The sequence below is a fragment of the Dasypus novemcinctus genome, chromosome 3 (genome assembly GCF_030445035.2).
Source record: "Dasypus novemcinctus isolate mDasNov1 chromosome 3, mDasNov1.1.hap2, whole genome shotgun sequence".
In the NCBI taxonomy this organism is placed as follows: domain Eukaryota; kingdom Metazoa; phylum Chordata; class Mammalia; order Cingulata; family Dasypodidae; genus Dasypus; species Dasypus novemcinctus.
In genome coordinates this window covers 114,627,306-114,645,369 of record NC_080675.1, presented here as the reverse complement: position 1 = coordinate 114,645,369, position 18,064 = coordinate 114,627,306, and the positions used below count along the sequence as shown (strand labels likewise).

The 18,064-nt window shown below is 37.1% G+C and overlaps 1 protein-coding gene across 2 annotated transcripts in view; it reads left to right on the top strand.

Annotated features, from left to right (window-relative positions):
* UBR1 (ubiquitin protein ligase E3 component n-recognin 1) overlaps window positions 1-18,064 on the top strand; it is a 159,233-nt gene that overhangs the window by 113,635 nt on the left and 27,534 nt on the right. For both annotated transcript variants that reach the window (XR_009185086.2, XM_058294018.2), the window contains exons 34-37: window positions 2,546-2,639; window positions 3,689-3,837; window positions 5,810-5,865; window positions 7,128-7,224. Coding sequence is in view for 1 of the 2 variants with exons in the window: in XM_058294018.2 (XP_058150001.1) it covers window positions 2,546-2,639; window positions 3,689-3,837; window positions 5,810-5,865; window positions 7,128-7,224 (396 nt within the window). In the remaining variant the exon portion in view is untranslated. The remainder of the gene's footprint in view (window positions 1-2,545; window positions 2,640-3,688; window positions 3,838-5,809; window positions 5,866-7,127; window positions 7,225-18,064) is intronic.

The following is an 18,064-nucleotide window of genomic DNA, read 5'->3' as shown; positions in this document are numbered from 1 at the left end:
CAAAAAAAAAAAAAAAGAAAAAAAAATTTCATTGTTATAAACTTTTCTCTCTTTATCAGGCTAAGAATAAGTGGATTGAAGGGATAAAGCCCAATATTTAAAAATAATCCTACCACTCATATTTCCCTCACTAGCTCTAAAGTTGATGAAAACTATACCTAGAAAATATTTCAGAATATTTCGAGAGTATTCTTCTTGAAATATTTAGGTCTTATTTCTTTCATCTGTACTTTCCTGTAATTATCCTTATTTTTCCTGATTATTTTGCTCTCTGTTATGCTTCAATCATTTTTTTCATTTCATTCTCATATTTTTAGGGAAAGCAAAGAGAGTATACAAAGGTACAGGGGATAAATTGGGATAATGGTTTTATTTCTCATCAGCATAATCCAAGTCATCAAATATTTATTGTTTTACCTATACACAGCACTGTACAAGGCTTTTGTTCCCTGCCTTGTTGACCTCACACATTTGTGTGTTACGTAGTTAAGAGAATGATATAAGAGGAGATGACATTAATAATCAAATTTTATATTATGAAACAATAAGCCTCATAGGATTTTAGAGAAGGAGAGGATCAAAAGAGGTTGAAGTAATAGGGGAAGGTAATATGGGGGTAGTTTTGGGACATTGGAATTGTCCTGCATGAGATTGCAATGACGGATACAGGCGATTATATACTTCATCATAACCTACAAAGTGTAAACTATAATGTAAACTATAGTCCAAGGTTAGTAGCATCACTTCAGTATGTGTTTACCAATTGTAACAAATGTACCACACCAGCGAAGGATGTCATTGTGGTAAAGTGTGTGTGTTGGGGGGAGTGAGGCATATGGGAATTCCCTATATTTTTATGTAACATTTAAGTAATCTAAAGCTTTTTTAAAAATAAAAAGGAATAGGGGAAGGAATCAGGGAGAAAGTAGGATTCGATTTGGCTTTGAACCAAATCTGCAAGGGTGGTAGGGATAAAGAGATCTTGCTCAGATAGAGAAAAGAGAAATAGTTTTTAGAAAAGTGTGAACATGTCATTTTCAGAGACATTGAAAAAGTCTGGCCTGCCTAAGATAGGAGTACACACTGGAGAATAATGGAGAGTATGGGAAAAGGTTTTGGAAAGTTGAAGACATCATAAACTGGGAAGTGGATGTTGCTCAAATGATTGAGCTCCCACCTACCACATGGGAGGACCTGTGTTCGATTCCTGGTATCTCATGGAGTAGATGAGCAAGACAGCAAGCTGATGCAGTGTGCTGATGCAATAAGATGACACAACAAGGAGACACAAAGAGGAAAGACAATAAGAGACACAACAAAGCAGGGAGATGAGGTGGCTCAAGCGATTGAGTGCTACTCTCCCATATGAGAGGACCCAGGTTTGGTTCCCAGTGCCTCCTAAAGAAGACGAGCAGACACAGAGAGCACACAGCAAATGGACATAGAGACAGACTATGACCACAAGCAATGGCGGGTGGGTGGCAGTGGGGGGGGGGGATAAATAAAAATAAATCTTAAAAAGAAAAAAAAAGACATCATAAACTGCTGAAAACCAAAGATGAGAAAAAATCTCGGAAGCAGCCAGAGGAAAAAAAAAAAACATGCCATACAGGGAAACAGCAATTCAAATTCAGTGAAGATGTTTAGTACTCTCCCAAGGCCTTAGTAACAGAGCTAGAACTCAAATCCACCAGCTTGGTTCTAGATCCTCTATTCTTTTTTTTCCCCCTAAGATTTATTTATTTCTCCCCACTCCTTTATTGTTTGCACTTGATTGTGTCTGTCTTGTTTGTTTCTTTAGGAGGCACTGGGAACTGAACCTGGGACCTCTAATGTGGGAGGGAGGCATCTAATCACTTAAGCCACCTCCATTCCGTGCTTTGTTTTGTGTCTCTCGTTATGTTTTTCTTCTTGTGTCTCTTGTTGCGTCAGCTTATTTCATCAGCTTGCTGTCTTTGTGTCTCCTTTAGGAGGCACCGATAACCTGTCTCCCTGCTTTGTTATGTCTCTCATTATCTTTTTCTTCTTGTGTCTTGTTGCATCATCTTGTTGTATCAGCTTGCCATGCTTGCCCATTGCACCAGCTTGCTGTCTTCTTTAGGAGGCACCAGGAACCAAATCACGGACCTCCCATATGGTAGGCGTGAGCTTAGTTGCTTGAGCCATATCTGCTTCCCTCAATCCTTTATTCTTAATCATTAATGTCCACTGCCTTACTAATAGAATACTATGCAATCATTAAAAATGGAAATAAGTGGAAAGACATTTGTGATCTAGTAGGTTAAAAAGCAAGATGCAGAACAGTGCAATGTGTTGCGCTTTAAAAAAACAAAATCTGTATGTAGAACATTTATGTGGAGAACAGAAAATATATCACCCAAATGCTATTTGTGATTATTTGGATGGAGAAATTCAATCTTGTTTTTTGCTTATCAGCATTTTCTAAGTTTTCTATAATGATCAGATATAATTTTTAAAAACTAGAAAAGTATGTGTCAAACGAAAAATATTCATGATTTTTTTTCCCTTTTTTTTAATTTATAAGGAGAAATCCCTGCAATTCCTGTCTTGTTTAATCAAGGAATGGGTGATTCCACTTTTGACTTCCATTCCATCCTGAGTTTTGGAGTTCAGTCTTCGTAAGTATCTAAGTAGTTAAGAAAAGTTTGTCTGTAGTTGTAAAAATAAGAGTAGAGAATAGTCATCTTTCTCTACTCTCTCCTTTCCTCCCTTTCTCCCTCCTTTCTTTCTTTGTAAAATTGTTTGTTATTCCATTTTTGCCTCTCTTTTTTTCTCTTTAGAATGTTATTTGTGTTAGTAAAATTAAATGATCTGGGATATTGGAGTAATATGTATTAGCATGAACCATATAAAACTGATATTTGACTGTTTTTGATAACAGAATAGTCAGTTCTGTATGGTTCAGCCTACAAGAGGACCAGAATTTGAGATGTTAAAGTTATACCTAACTTGCTCTGTGACTTCTAAAAAGTCTCAATGACCCCTCCCCCAATTTAATTTTTCTTGTATGTAAAATGGAGGCAATAGACTACAAACCTACTTCATAAGGTTATTGGAATGACACTTTGAAAATATGAAGATACTCTCAAAGCCAAGAAACTTTGAAAAATACAGTGTACCCAAATTGGGTATTATTATTTCATGAATATCTAGCTATTCCACTGCAACTGAAAATATTTGTTATAAATGGAAATTCAGAAAACCAAAAATTCTAACTCCGAATATATGGAATCATCACACACACACACGCACACACACACCTATCAACACAAAAGTGCTTCTTGGTCCTTTCCCATATGCCAAAATTTATTAGGTCAGATCTGTTTCCCCTAATTTCTTTCCTTCTATGTCCTTTCTGTCCCTTAATTTGGTCCCAGACCCTCTCAACTGTGGTCATTTGCTTCATCTTTCACAGAAAGCAAAAATTTATTGACCATTACCATTTTGTAACAGATGTTTTTATTTATAGGAGAAAATAGTTCAGCTTTTCCCATTTTTTTTTCTTATCGAATCAATCTTCTTCAAAGGCTGTAATCTCTTAATTTGATGTGCAGTTTCCTATGTTAAAAGAGCTAAATGGTTTCTGTTGCTTCAATACTTAATTGGACTTCTCAGTAGGTATCCTCTTCACTAAATCAAGTATAAATTTTTCTTGTTTTATTTTTAGGATTAACTATTCTAAGAGCATCAAGGAAATGGTCATTCTCTTTGCCACAACAATTTATAGAATTGGACTGAAAGTGCCTCCTGATGAAACTGATCCTCGAATCCCCATGATGACCTGGAGCACATGTGCTTTCACTATCCAAGCAATTGGTATGAGAGAACTGGTTTGGAGGTTACATAGAAACAGAATTAACATTGGTAGACCTTAAATTTATTCCAATTTTTTTTTCTGATGGCCTGATTTAGAATCTGAGGATTATTAGTATTTCAGTTAATTAATGTGGACTAATGCTGTTAAGTCTGAAAATTTTTTTATGTTGATCTCTTTTCAACTCTAGTAGTAGCCATATGCAGTGTAAGCTAAAAATATTTGAAAGGGACAGCATGAAGCCAGCTGCAGTCAAAAGGTGACAGCTTACACTAGAAGATCAAGAAAGAATGGCAACAGATGAAAAAGAATCAACCCAGGAATATTCAGTAATGTTTGTTTCTTATACAATTTGATAGAAAAAGAGGGAAACCAAAGTCACTTTGAAAATTACCAGAAAAGGGAAAAGAAGACTGAGGTGGTACAGTCAGGAGAGAGAGATTAGTAGGTAGGAACCAGCCAGGTCTGAAAGGAAGCCTACTGTCAAATTCTCTTATTGTTACAGTGGTGAAAGCTTTCTGTAGAAATTTTGGCAGTAAAGAATTGCTTAGCTTTTACAATTAGCATATTTGCTCATTACAGAAATGAGGTACCATACTACATGAAAAAGAATAAAAAATGTAATTTCTTCATATCATCTTTATCCCAGCTAATTTTGATCTGTCTTTCAATTTATATATTTTTGATTGTTTTTACTAGTATCTACTACATTTTCTTCATTTAAATATATTTTTGTAACAAGAAACTATTTCATGATTTGCATTAAATAGCCTGAAGCCACTTCTTTCCCAAAGCCTTCCTGCACACCAGCATCAGTTACTATGAACAGATTTTAGTAGTCACTTCCCAACCTGTTAGACTTAAATTATGAGTTTAGGCACTGATTTATGTTTGCTATGATTAAATAAATGAAAAATTGGAAAAATGAGATTTAAATAGAATAGAATGTGAACAAATTGATAAGAAATGTAAAGCATTCTCTTGAAGTCTTTTGTTTCATCAGACTTCGAATAAAGATATTTTCTATTTTAATATCTTTGGGAAGATAAGCATTAGGAGTCAGGAATGTATATTCAGATCTTGAACATTAAAAAAGGGTCACAGTTTTGTAGTAAAAGGAGATGAGAAATTCACTGGAGTTAGGAAAGAATGCTTTCATATATGATTTATAACCCATAATTGAATTCTATTTGATTAATAAAATGTTATGTTCACTATAGTGCTTTTTCCATCCAGTGGACGTAATACTTTATTTCTAGCATATAAACTGCTTACTTTTATCTATTCCTATGGCAATGGAGAGACATACACGTGATGTGTTGGCATAGGGTGATAGTTGAGTCATCAAACCAGAAGGGTCCTTTATTAGTGTTCATTCAAAATATGGAAGAAAAAAAGGAAATAAGCTTTCCATACATAGAGATATCTGCTACCAAGGATCACTGAAAATAAGAGTATTTGTCTGAGAAGGCAAAATATATTTCTTAATCTATATATTTTAGTATTTTCAACTTCATCTTTCTTTTTCTATAAATCCACATAATTCTTTTTAAATAAAGTCAGTAAGAGCAATGAAGTTACTTTCATCTGCCTCAAGTATTATTTTAAGTCAAAATTGGATATGACTAAATACAAACATTATTTTTCACATGGAAGAGATATATTAAAAGGAGGAAAAATGAACCAGGTTGCTTTGTTTTTCTCAAGCATTCTTTGTTGATTGCTGTGGGAATTTTGTTATTTATACTAGTAATTTGTAAATGATATACATTTGTTTCCCTTATAGTCTCTTACTCAAAAATTGGGAAATTTTGACATGGAATCAAATGTAAGACTTTGAAGGTGAAAGTGCAAATCTTATGGTTAAAAATATTGTCAGTTAAAGGACATCTGATAGATAGAAACAAAGTACAATATACAATTGTAACAACATTCAGGATTCATTATTTTTTGTTTTTGTTTTTGATCTTTGAGAAAACCTATTGGGAGATGAAGGAAAACCTCTCTTTGGAGCACTTCAGAATAGACAGGTATGTATATTCCAACAAGATACATGTAAGTCATAGTATGCTTTTTTTTTTCTTCTTTTTTTCTTTTTAACTCATTAAAATATTGACTCTATTGATGGGGAAATTCAGAATAAGAGAGGTTTACTTTACAAAAGAATTACACAGCTATAAAATGACAGAGCTGCAATTCAGATACAGATCTCCAGAAAGTGTTAGCTATGTAGTACTTCCTTGAAGAAAGGGCAAGGTTCAGCTCTGTTTAGGAAGTAGGCTAAAGAGATGGCAGAGGCAGACAAGGGTCAGCTGGGGGTGGCGGTGGGGGGGGGTGCCTTTTTTAAGGGAGTTCAGAGTTAACTTACAAATTATATGATCTTTATTCACCCCTTTGTCTTAAAAGTGATCAGCATTCTGTAAATTAATTGCTGCTTATAGGATACTGAATGGCCAATGTTGTGCACTTTACAGAACTTATTTTCAGTGTTTAAATGTAACTCACAGAAATTTTGAGTGTTACTTGATTACTTTTATTCCCCCTCTCTGTTTATCACCAAATCAGAAACCTGGTATCTCCTACATTCTTTTCCCCTCACTAACTTTACACTATCAAATAACAATGACCATTACTTCTGGCTTAGTTCTAGGTAAATCAGTATACTGAATTCCAGAATAAAAACTAAGCCATAACTTCTTTATTGGCAGATCCTGGCACCATACTCCTATCTCAGACCTAAGCCTCATAATGTAGAGGAATTTGGAAATCATGTACTCAGTAGCCCAATGCATACAGAAGAGGCAACTGAGATTCCTAGACTATCCCCTGCTAGCCAGTTCCTTCTCATTTTGCTGACAGCTGGTATAGGGGACTTGTGGTCCGCAAATGTTCTTCCCCAAAGTTCCCATTGTGCTATTTGGGAAGTAGAAAATCCATTCCCTGAATTCAATGATTTCTGCCATTTTAGAATTTCTATAAATATATTTGCCCAGACGTCAGTAGAATAAATTAAATGAGGCATTTAATAAATTGACTCTGGGGAAATTGAGGACTTAGATGAGAATCAAAATAATTATAACATTAATACCTCTTTGTTGTAGAAAAATTATTAGAATTTTGGTAAGGTCATAAAACTTAAAAAATGTTAAGAATGCTGTCATTTATTTGTAAGAATGGAAAGTATATAATGAGTCTGCAACTAATTCTGGCAGAATGGAATTTATTTTACAGAAAATGACTTAGGTCTATCATCATTCCTTATCTTTTTTTCATCCCTTTTCCTACAATCTAGCATAATGGTCTGAAAGCATTAATGCAGTTTGCAATTGCACAGAGGATTACCTGTCCTCAAGTCCTGATACAGAAACATCTAATTCGTCTCCTATCAGGTAGAGTCTTCTATGAATTATTTTATTGTTTACATGCCTTTTTCCCCTGCCTGATAGTGTATTTCATTGGGAAGCAACATCCTTCACTAACTTTGAGCACTGACAAATGAAAATATTAGTGCCTTCAGATGCCTTACAAAAGAAAACATAAAACAAAGCACACAATCTGCCTGTAATACCTGCAATTTTACCAGGAGGGTGAGGGACAGAGAGACCAAAAAAACAAAACAACAAGCATATGTTACTAAATTCCCACAGTAGCCAGTAATGGCACCCACCCCCACCAACCTCAAGGTGTTAAGCCTGGATAAAATCCCTGGCTCTCTGCAGCCAACTGAGAGGGGAACAGATGTCTTCCTCCCTGTTGGCTACTATAAGGGAAGAAGGAAGGTACGTCAGAGGGCAGAGTATTTTCTCATCCGTGAATTAGACTAACAGTGCCTGCTTTGAATCTTGTCTCTGGCCAGACCAGAAAGATGGGAAAGCAGAGGTTGAAAGAAATGCCTCTGTGGAAAGGTTTACTGACGAACACCATTTGCTGGCCCACCAGGAAATTGCAAGGAGAAAAACTGCTTTTAGGTGTCTCTTTAGCCTCACCTCTGAGAGAAAATCTGCACCCCATTTAGTGACTCCTTGTCCAATTTTAATAACTTGTTAAAGATGGAATAAATTGAAACAAAATCAAACAAGAGCTGTGAAAAAGAAAAGAAAAACACTAGGCAAAAGAGAGAAATTGGCCATCAGAGTAAATTCACCAATACATTCACATGCCTAGAAATCAGCAAAAAATTACAAGCCATACTAAGAAACAGGAAGAGATGCCAATCCAAAGAAACAAATCAAATTTCCTGATGAGATGTAGGATTTAAAACAACTAATCAGTGATAATCACACATATCTACTAAATCAAAGAATTGAAGGAAAATATGACTAAAAAGATAAAGGATATTAAGAAGATGCTGGATGAGTATAAAGTACACTTTGAAAGCCTGCAAAGAAAAGTAACAGAGCTTATGGGAATGAAAACCAATGGGTGAGATTTGAAAAATATTAGAGGCACGTAACAGCAGATTTGAGTTACTTGAAGACAGAATTAGTGATTTTGAGGACAGAATATCTGAACTTATAAAGACAGGAGAAGCAGAAAAAGAAAACAATGGAATATTGGAAAAGGGTCTCAGGAAGTTGAATGATAACACAAAATGCACAAACATATGCATTATCATTGTCCCAGAAGAAGAGAATAGAAAAGGGATAGAAAGAATATTTGGAAAAATAACCAAAACTTCCTAACCCTTATGAAAGACATTAATATCCAAGAAGGACAGCACAAACAGAATAAATCCAAATAGACCTATTCTGATATATCTTTTATTCAGAATGCTAAGTATCAGAGATAAAGAGAGGATTCTGAAAGCAGCAAGAGAAAAGCAATGTGTCACATACAAGGGGACCTCAATGAGATTAAGTACTGGCCTCTCATCAGAAACCATGGAAGTGAGAAGAAAGTGGTATGATGTATTTAAGGTACTGAAAGAAACTGCCAGCCAAGAGTTCTGTATCTGCCAAAATTGTACTTCAAAAATGGGGATGAGGGAAGCAGACTTGGCCCGGTGGTTGGGTCATCCATCTACCACATGGGAGGTCTGCGGTTCAAACCCCAGGCCTCCTTGACCCGTGTGGAGCTGGCCCGTGCACAGTGCTGATGCACGCAGGGAATGCCATGCCACGCAGGGATGTCCTCACATGGGGGAGCCCCACGCTCAGGGAGTGCGCCCCATAAGGAGAGCCACCCAGCGCGAAAGAAAGTGCAGCCTGCCCAGGAGTGACGCCGCACGTGTGGAGAGCTGGCACAGCAGAACGATGCAGCGGGAAAAGACAGATTCCCATGCTGCTGACAATAACGGAAGTGGACAAAGAAGATGCAACAAATGGACACAGAGAACAGATAACCGGGGTGGGGGGGAAGGAGAGAGAAATAAATAAATAAATAAATCTTTTTAAAAAATTACTAGAAAAATGGGGGTGAGTTTAAAGTCTTCACAGACAAACAAGAACTGGGAGAGAATGTTACCAAAAGACCAGAATGATAAGAGATGTTAAAGGGAGTGCTGCAGTCTGAAAGGAAAAATCAAGGGTGAGAGGAGTGGAGAAAAGTATCAAAATGAAGATTAGAATGGTAAATTAAAGGGTAAAAAAGGCAGACAATAGTAAGATATGATAGCAGAATGCGAAAGGACAAAATAGAAAAAGTAATTAATGCCTTTATAATAATAACATTGAATATTAATAGTTTAAACTCCCCAGTCAAAAGACATAGACTGATAGAATGGATTAAAAAAAAAAAAACACCATGAGCCATCTATATGCTATCTACAAGAGACTCAATTCAGATATAAGGACACTACCAGACTGAAAGTGAAAGGTTGGGAAAAAGATATTCCACGAAAACAGTAACCAAAAAAGAGCTTAGTATAGAAGTAGTAATGCTAATACCATACTAAATAGATTTTAAATATAACACTCCTATAAGGGATGAAGATACATATTAATAAAAGGGACAGTTCACCAAGAAGAAATAACTGTAATAAATATCTGCCTGACCTGGGTACACCAAGATATATGAGGCGCACAGTGACAAAACTGAAGGGAGAAATAGATGTCTCTACAGTAATAATTGGAGTCTTCAGTACATAACTGTCAATATCAAATAGAACATCTGGACAAGAGGATAAATAAGAGCTTGAATAATGTAATTGAACTGTTCCCATTCTTGCTCAAGCTTTTCAAAAAAATTGAACAGGAAACAACGCTACCAAACTCATTATGTGATGCTAGCTAGCATCACCCTAATACCAAAACCAGATAAAGATACTAGGAAATATTAAAATTACACACCAGTATTTCTAATGAATATAGATGCAGAAATCCTCAACAAAATACTTGCAAATAGAATCCAAAAGCACATTAAAAGAATTATACACTGAGTGGGTTTTATCCCAGGTATACAAGGGTGGTTCAACACAAGAAAATCAAATTGTGTATTAAAACACATTAATAAATTGACAAAAAATCATATGGTCCTCTCAATTGATGCAGAACAGCTGTTTGACAAAATACAACATCCTTTCTTGATAAAAACCACTATAAAAGATAGGACTAGAAGGAAGCTTTCTCAATATGGTAAAGTGCATATATGAAAAACCTACAGGGAAGCAGACTTGGCTCAGTGGATAGGGCATCCGCCTACCACATGGGAGGTCCACAGTTCAAACCCCGGGCCTCCTTGACCCGTGTGGAGCTGGCCCACATGCAGTGCTAATGTGTGCAAGGAGTGCCCTGCCACGCAGGAGTGTCTCCGCGTAGGGGAGCCCCATGTGCAAGGTGTGCACCCTGTAAGGAGAGCCGCCCAGCGTGAAAGAAAGTGCAGCCTGCCCAGGGTGGCGCTCACACGGAGAGCTGACGCAGCAAGATGATGCAACAAAAAGAAACACAGATTCCCGTGCTGCTGACAGCAACAGAAGCAGACAAAAACAAGAACACACAGAAAATGGACATAGAGAACAGACAACTGGGCGGGGGGGAAGGGGAGAGAAATCAATAAAATAAATCTTAAAAAAAAAAAAAAAAATCCTACAGCTAGCATTGTACTCAACAGTGAAAGACTGAGAGCTTTCCCGCTGAGATCAGGAACAAGACAGGTTTTCCTACTTTCACCACTCTTATTCAACATTGTGCTAGAAGTTCCAGGGAGAGCAATTAGCCAAGATAAATAAAAGGCACCCAAACAGGAAAGGAAAAAGTAAACCTTGTACTGTTTGCTAGTGATATAATCCTATATCTAGAAAATCCTGAAAAATCCACAACAAATCTACTCAATCTAATAGAGAAGTTCAGCAAAGAGGCAGGGTATATAAGATTAATATACAAAAATCAGCATTTCTATATGCCACTGATGAGCAATCTTAGGAGTAATTCAGAAAAAAATTCCATTTATAATAGCAACTGAAAAGAATCAAATATTTAGCAATAAACCTAAGTAAGGACAAAGTATTCAGAAACCTACAAACATTGCTAAAAGAAACTGAAGAAGACTTAAATTAGTGGAAGGACATTCTGTGTTCATGGACTAGAAGTCTAAATATTGTTAAGATGTCAGTTTTACCCAGATTGATTTACAGAGTCAACACAGTCCCAATAAAAATTCCAACAACCTTTTTTGCAGAAATGGAAAAGCCAATAATCAAATTTATTTGGAAGGGTAAGGGGCCCCAAATAGCTAAAAACGTCTTTTAAAAGAGCAGCGTTGGAGGACTCTCACTTCCTGACCTTAAAGCATTACTTATCTACAGTAAAAACAGCATGATACTGGCATAAAGACTGTGACATTAACTAATAGAGCCAAATCTAGCACTCAGAAATAGACCCTCACATCTCCATCAAGTGATTTTTGGCAAAGTTGTTAAGCCTTCTCAGCTGGGCAAAACAGTCTATTTAACTTATGTTGCTGGGAGAGCTGAATATCCATTTCCAAATAGATGAAAGAGGACTCTTTTTTTTTTTTTTTTTAAAGATTTATTTATTTATTTAATCCCCCCCCACCCCACCCCACCCCCGGTTGTCTGTTCTCTGTCTGTTTGCTGCGTCTTGTTTCTTTGTCCGCTTCTGTTGTCGTCAGCGGCACGGGAAGTGTGGGTGGCGCCATTCCTGGGCAGGCTGCACTTTCTTTTATGCTGGGTGGTTCTCCTTGTGGGGCGCACTCCTTGTGCGTGGGCCTCCCCTACGTGGGGGACACCCCTGCGTGGCAGGGCACTCCTTGTGCGCATCAGCACTGCGCATGGGCCAGCTCCACACGGGTCAAGGAGGCCCAGGGTTTGAACTGCGGACCTCCCATGTGGTAGACGGACGCCCTAACCACTGGGCCAAATCCGTTTCCCTGAAAGAGGACTCTTATATCACACTTTAAACAAAAATTAAATCAAAATGGATCAAAGACCTAAATATAAAAGCAACAACTGTAAACCTCCTAGAGGAAAATGTAGGAAAACCTCTTCACGATTTTGTGATAGGTGGTAGTTTCTTAATCCTTACACCCAAACCAAAACACAGGCAACAAAGGAAAAAATAGATAAATGGAACTGCCTCAAAATTAAACACTTTTGCACCTCAAAGGACTTTGTCAAAAAAGTGGAAAGGCAGATGACTCAATGGGAGAAAATACTTACAAATCACATACATATCCGATAAGGGTTTAATATCCATGATATATAAAGAGATATTGCAACTCAACAATAAAAAGACAACCCAATTACAATTAGGCAAAAGACTTGAATAGACAATTGTCCAAAGAAGAAATAGAACTGCTGAAAAAACACATGAAAAATATTCAACATCACTAGCATTTAGGAAAGCGCAAATCAAAGCTACAATGGGATATCATTTCACACCTTTTAGAATGGCCAGTATAAAAAAGTCAGAAAACTACAGGTGTTGGAGAGGATTCGAAGAGATTGGAACACTTTTTCACTGTTGGTGGGAATGTAGAATGGTACAGCCACTGTGGAAGACTGTTTGGCATTTCCTAAGGAAGTTGCATATAAATTTCCATGTGATCCCACAATGCCACTACTAGGTATATACCTAGAAGAACTGAAAACAGTGAAATGAACAGACATCTGCACACCAATGTTCATAGTGACTTTATTCACGATTGCCGAAAGATGTAAACAACCCAGATGTCCTTCAGCCAGTGAATGGATTAACAAATTGTGGCATATATACTTGATGAAATATTATGCAGCTGTAAGAAGTGAAGTTGTGAAGCATATAACAACACAGATGAATCTGGAGGACATGATGTTGAGTGAAGCTAGCCAGACAGAAAAGGACATATGGTCTATGATGCACTGTTATGCTCAAAATACATTGTGTAAACTCATGAAGTTACTAACTAGAATAATGGTCACCAGAAAAGAGAATGGAAAGCTGATTTATATTCTGTGCAGAATTGGTTAAAAAAGGTTGTGTCCTTGCAATGAATGTGCCACAATGATGAAAGAGGTTGTCGATGTGGGAGGAGTAGGGTGAGAGAGGGTGGGGGTATATGGGAATATGTTTTGAATGTAACATTTAAAAAAATATATAGGGGGGGAAAAAAACAAAAAAAAAGATTGTGTCTTAATCTTTGGAAATGAATAGAAATGGTGAAAGTACATCATAATATTTGTAACTAGCAGAGCTGTTATATGGGTATGACTGGTTGAAAGGGAAAGCCTAAGGTCGTGTATATTTTTACAAGGAAAGGTAAAAAATGTAATATGGGACTTTATAACAGAGTGAAACCTCCTGTGAAATACTAATATGGGTAATATTGCTTATATAAGATTGTTTTTTACAAACTATAAATACAAGTAAACTAGAGAGACAGAAACATTAGCTGTACGGAAGGGGAAGCATAGAGATTAAGAGGTGATGAGGTTTTTTTGGTGTGTTTTTTTTATTATTGGAATGAGAAAATGCCAAATAGTGATTCAAGTCATGAATGCAAAACTATGTGATTACACCAAATACATTGATTGCACACTGTGGATGGATTTATGCTTTATTAATAAGTATCAATAAAATTGATTTGTTAAAAAAAACACACATTATAAAGTAGCCAAATGTCAGGTGTGTGATACAGATTTGTGCTTCGTGAATCAAAGCACCGTGGGTGATAGCTTTTCTCTTTCTCCAATAGAAGGTAGCATTTTTTTTTCCAGTTTTTATTTACAGTCTTTTTTCTTTTGTCTTTATTTTTTTAATGTTACATTCAAAAAATGAGGTCCCCATATACTCCCACCCCCCTCACCACACTCCTCCCCCCATAACAACACCTTCTCCATCATCATGAGACGTTCATTGCACTTGGTGAATACATCTCTGAGCACTGCTGCACCTCCTGGTCAATGGTCCACACCATAACTCACATTCTCCCACAGTCCACCCAGTGGGCCATGGGAAGACATACAATGTCCGGGAACTGTCCCTGCAGCACCACCCAGGACAACTCCAACCCCTGAAAATGCCCCCACATCACATCTCTTCCTCCCACTCTCCACCCCCAGCAGCCACCATGACCACTTTCTCTACACCAGTGCCACATTTTCTTCGAATACTAATCACAATAGTTCATGAATAGAATATCAGTAAGTCCACTTTAATCCATACTCTATTCCTCCATCCTGTGGACCTTAGAATGGTCGTGTCCACTCCACATCTATATCAAGAGGGGGCTTAGATTCCACAGGGATGCTGGATACAATTCTGCTTTCAGTTGTAGGCACTCTTGGCTCCCTGGTGTCGTGGTTGACCTTCACCTCCATGTTAGCAGAGTGGGGTAAGTCCAATAAACCAGAGTGTAGGAGTTTCAAGTCTGTTGAGGCTCAGGGCCTGGCTATCACATGGTCAGTGTAGAGATTCAGGTCCCCTGGGTATACACTGAACCCCAGCACCCACTACAGATCCGTTAAAAGTAACAGGAGAGGATTGTGGACAAAGATCACCTCTGAGTCCAGCTCCATCACACAGAAACACAAACTCCAAAGTAGGGCCAACTGACATGGCACTGAATTCCATCTGCCATGACCATAGAACCTGTGGGTCTCTGTAGCCCTCAGAAGAACCAAACCTGGGGTTGTATCTCCTTTATCTGTCTCTGGGACTTTGCTCAGGTGTGCATAAGGGCAACCCCTCTGATAACCTCCCGGCTCTTTTTGGAGACTTATAGCCATATAAACTCATCTGGCCTTTCTATTTCCCCCTTTGATTCAGGTCAAAAAGCATTTTTAACTCCTGGTATTATATGTAGACTGAGATATTCTGCTGGTCCAAGTTGACCCTTTTATTCAAGGTCATTTTCTACTTACATCATCAGCTGGTACTTGGTAGTAATCCCTCGGTGCCAGGGAGGCTCCTCCCCGGGAGTCATATCCCACACTGGGGGGGAGGCAACACATTTACATGCTGAGTTTGACTTCGAGACTGGCCACATCTGAGCAACACAGAGGCTCTCAGGAAGTAACTCTTAGTCACCCTGCAGCTCTAGGCCTTGTACTTATTTTAGGTGCACAGGCTCACAAGCATAGTCATTAGTATCAAGGGCTCATTGTTGGACCTTCCTTCTTTTTTGGTCTTTGCCATTGCACTTGGGGGATTGTTGCTGTTCCTTTAGGGACTGTGATAGAGCTCCCCTGGCTAGGAACTCAGTACTCCCTCAGTTGTTGTTTTTAATTGTAACCACTATGAAAATATCCAAACATTTTTATGTACCCTGGATATATGCCCTGGAGAACTCCCTGCCAACCATGTGTCCCCTGTCAGTAATATCCCACACCAGTATTCCTCCCCTGCCATTGTTGAACCTCTCTGTGATCCAAAATTTCTTCAAAAATGAAGCCCAGTATATTGCCAGGTTCTGTTAATAGTAAAATGGAGTATAGTGATGAGTTTAAAAGATATAGAATACGTATTAATTTAGAAAAATTAAGGTAAAAATTAATTGGGGTATCAAAAAATTTTAAAATGCAGAAGCTTTGTTTTTGATGTTTTGCCTTCCATCACTGCAATAAGTATTGCCCTGTGTGCAAATTGACAAGGCAACTTCTTAGAAGGTGGAATTTTAATTGAGCCTTGAAGGGTGGGAACATAATAACTTGAGAGAATCAGAAAGGGCATTCCAACCACAAGGTACAGTTTGAACAAAGATTGGGGAAGTGGGAAAATATGTGGTATATTCAAGTAGACAGGTTTTTCTGGAATAGTGTTACCTATAGTCAGAAAAGCATAAAATTATTTTGATAAAAATACAATGCCTTAAATGCACCAGTGAGAAGTTTAAAGTTTTTTCTTTAGGTAATTGAAAATCTTTAAAAAGTCTTTGGTAATGGTAGTAGTTAATTTGATAATTATTATGTATGCTGTATTAGAGGAAGGGAAAATTAAAAGTAACAGAAACACGTATCTGGATGTAGTAGCAGTAATTTGGGGAAGAAATTGGGATGGGATGGGTGAAATTTTGAACAAAAATGACTAACAACAATTGAGAGAAATAGGTCTGGATTAGGGAGCTGCTTTGCATGAAAGGTGATGAAAATATTTTTTTAATTGCTAGACTTAATTTTTAGAGCAGTTTTATATTTCCAGAAAACTGAGCAGATGCTACAGAAAATTCCAATATACTCCTTCCCCTACCCACCACCCCCAGTTGCCTCTGTTATTAACATCTTGCATTAGCATGGTACACTTTTGTTATAGTGGGTCAACCAATATTGATACGTTATTAATTAAAGTCCATTGTTTACATCATGCCCCACTCTTTGTGTTGTACAGTTCTCTGGGTTTTGACAAATGCATAATGTCATATATTTGTGTCATAACGAATAGTTTCACTGCCCTAAACATCCCCTATACTGTATTCATTCCCTCTTTCCCTTCCCCTGAACTCCTGGCAAACCCTGGTCTTTTTACTGTCTCTGTAGTTTTGCCATTTTGCAACCATACAGAGTGTCGCCTTGAATATTGTTTTGATATGTTGATTCTATAGTTGGAATAGACATACAATGACTACTGCTAACTCTGTGGCAGACACTATACAAGGATCTTTTTAAAATAATTTCATTTCTTCTAATTATATATTTCAAGAAAATTACCATTATCCCCATTAACTGAGCAATAGAAAAATTATCTGACTGACATTACAAAACCATTAAGGAGCAGAACTAATTATATTTAAGTCCAAGTCTGACCATAAAGCCAATGCTTTTCCCACTGTATTACATAAGTGTAGCTGAGATGTTTATGAACATAAAGGTAAGATTTAACTGATAGATGAAATAAAAATATGCATGCCAAAATTGACTTCTGATTGCAAAGGAATTTTTAAATAAATATTTTCAACAGTCAGCAAAAGTAATTTCAGAGCTGCCTGTAAGCAAAATTTGATAGCAGAAGGTGCATTCCACTGGCTGAAGTCAGGACAAGGGTTTGGGACTTATTTAAATGTTCTGAAACTCAAGCAAGTTGTAACACGGAGAAGAAAATAATATAGGTAGTATCATGGACAGGTTAACTAATAAGTTAGAAATATTATTGAAAAAAATTTAATATGAAGAAGTGAAACCTAGAAACACTAAGTGACTTGCCAAGGTTACACAGCTAATCAATGGCAGAGCCTTGTGGTCACTTTACTTTGTTTTATAGAGGCAAGATTAAAAATATTTATTGAATGGTTATTGTTTACCAGCTATTGGAGTAAGTGCTTTAAATGCATATGTTAACAAATTGTCCCAACATTCTTCTACATACTGTAGAGTTTAGAGGAATTGTCACTTCCCTATAATACATAGTCATAGCCCTTACTAGAACCCAGCTCTCTCTGATTCCAAATTCCATGCTCTTAACCTTTATGCTTTTTGTCAAGAATTTGGATTTGAGGTTAAGAAATTGACCCAGTCTCTCCCTTTTCTCCCTCACTAAAAAAAAAAGAAAAAAAAACAAAAAAAACCCAGCTTTATTGAGATATAATTCATTCCCTAATTTTATATATACAAAACCATTCATGTTTTCAAGATCTCTTGATTTCATTTCCTTGGCATTCTGAATTTACCACTTTTCTTTATAGACTGACCAAATTGGAAAGACAATAGCTTCTTAACTGTCTCCATTTCCTTCTTGTTATCAGTCCTTACAAATCATTATCTAAATTTATTCAGAACCATCTTCTGTTCTCATCTCACCTACATGGCTTTATATGTTCTTCCCCACTCCCTACCCTAGATTTGTTCATATATTTTATGTATCA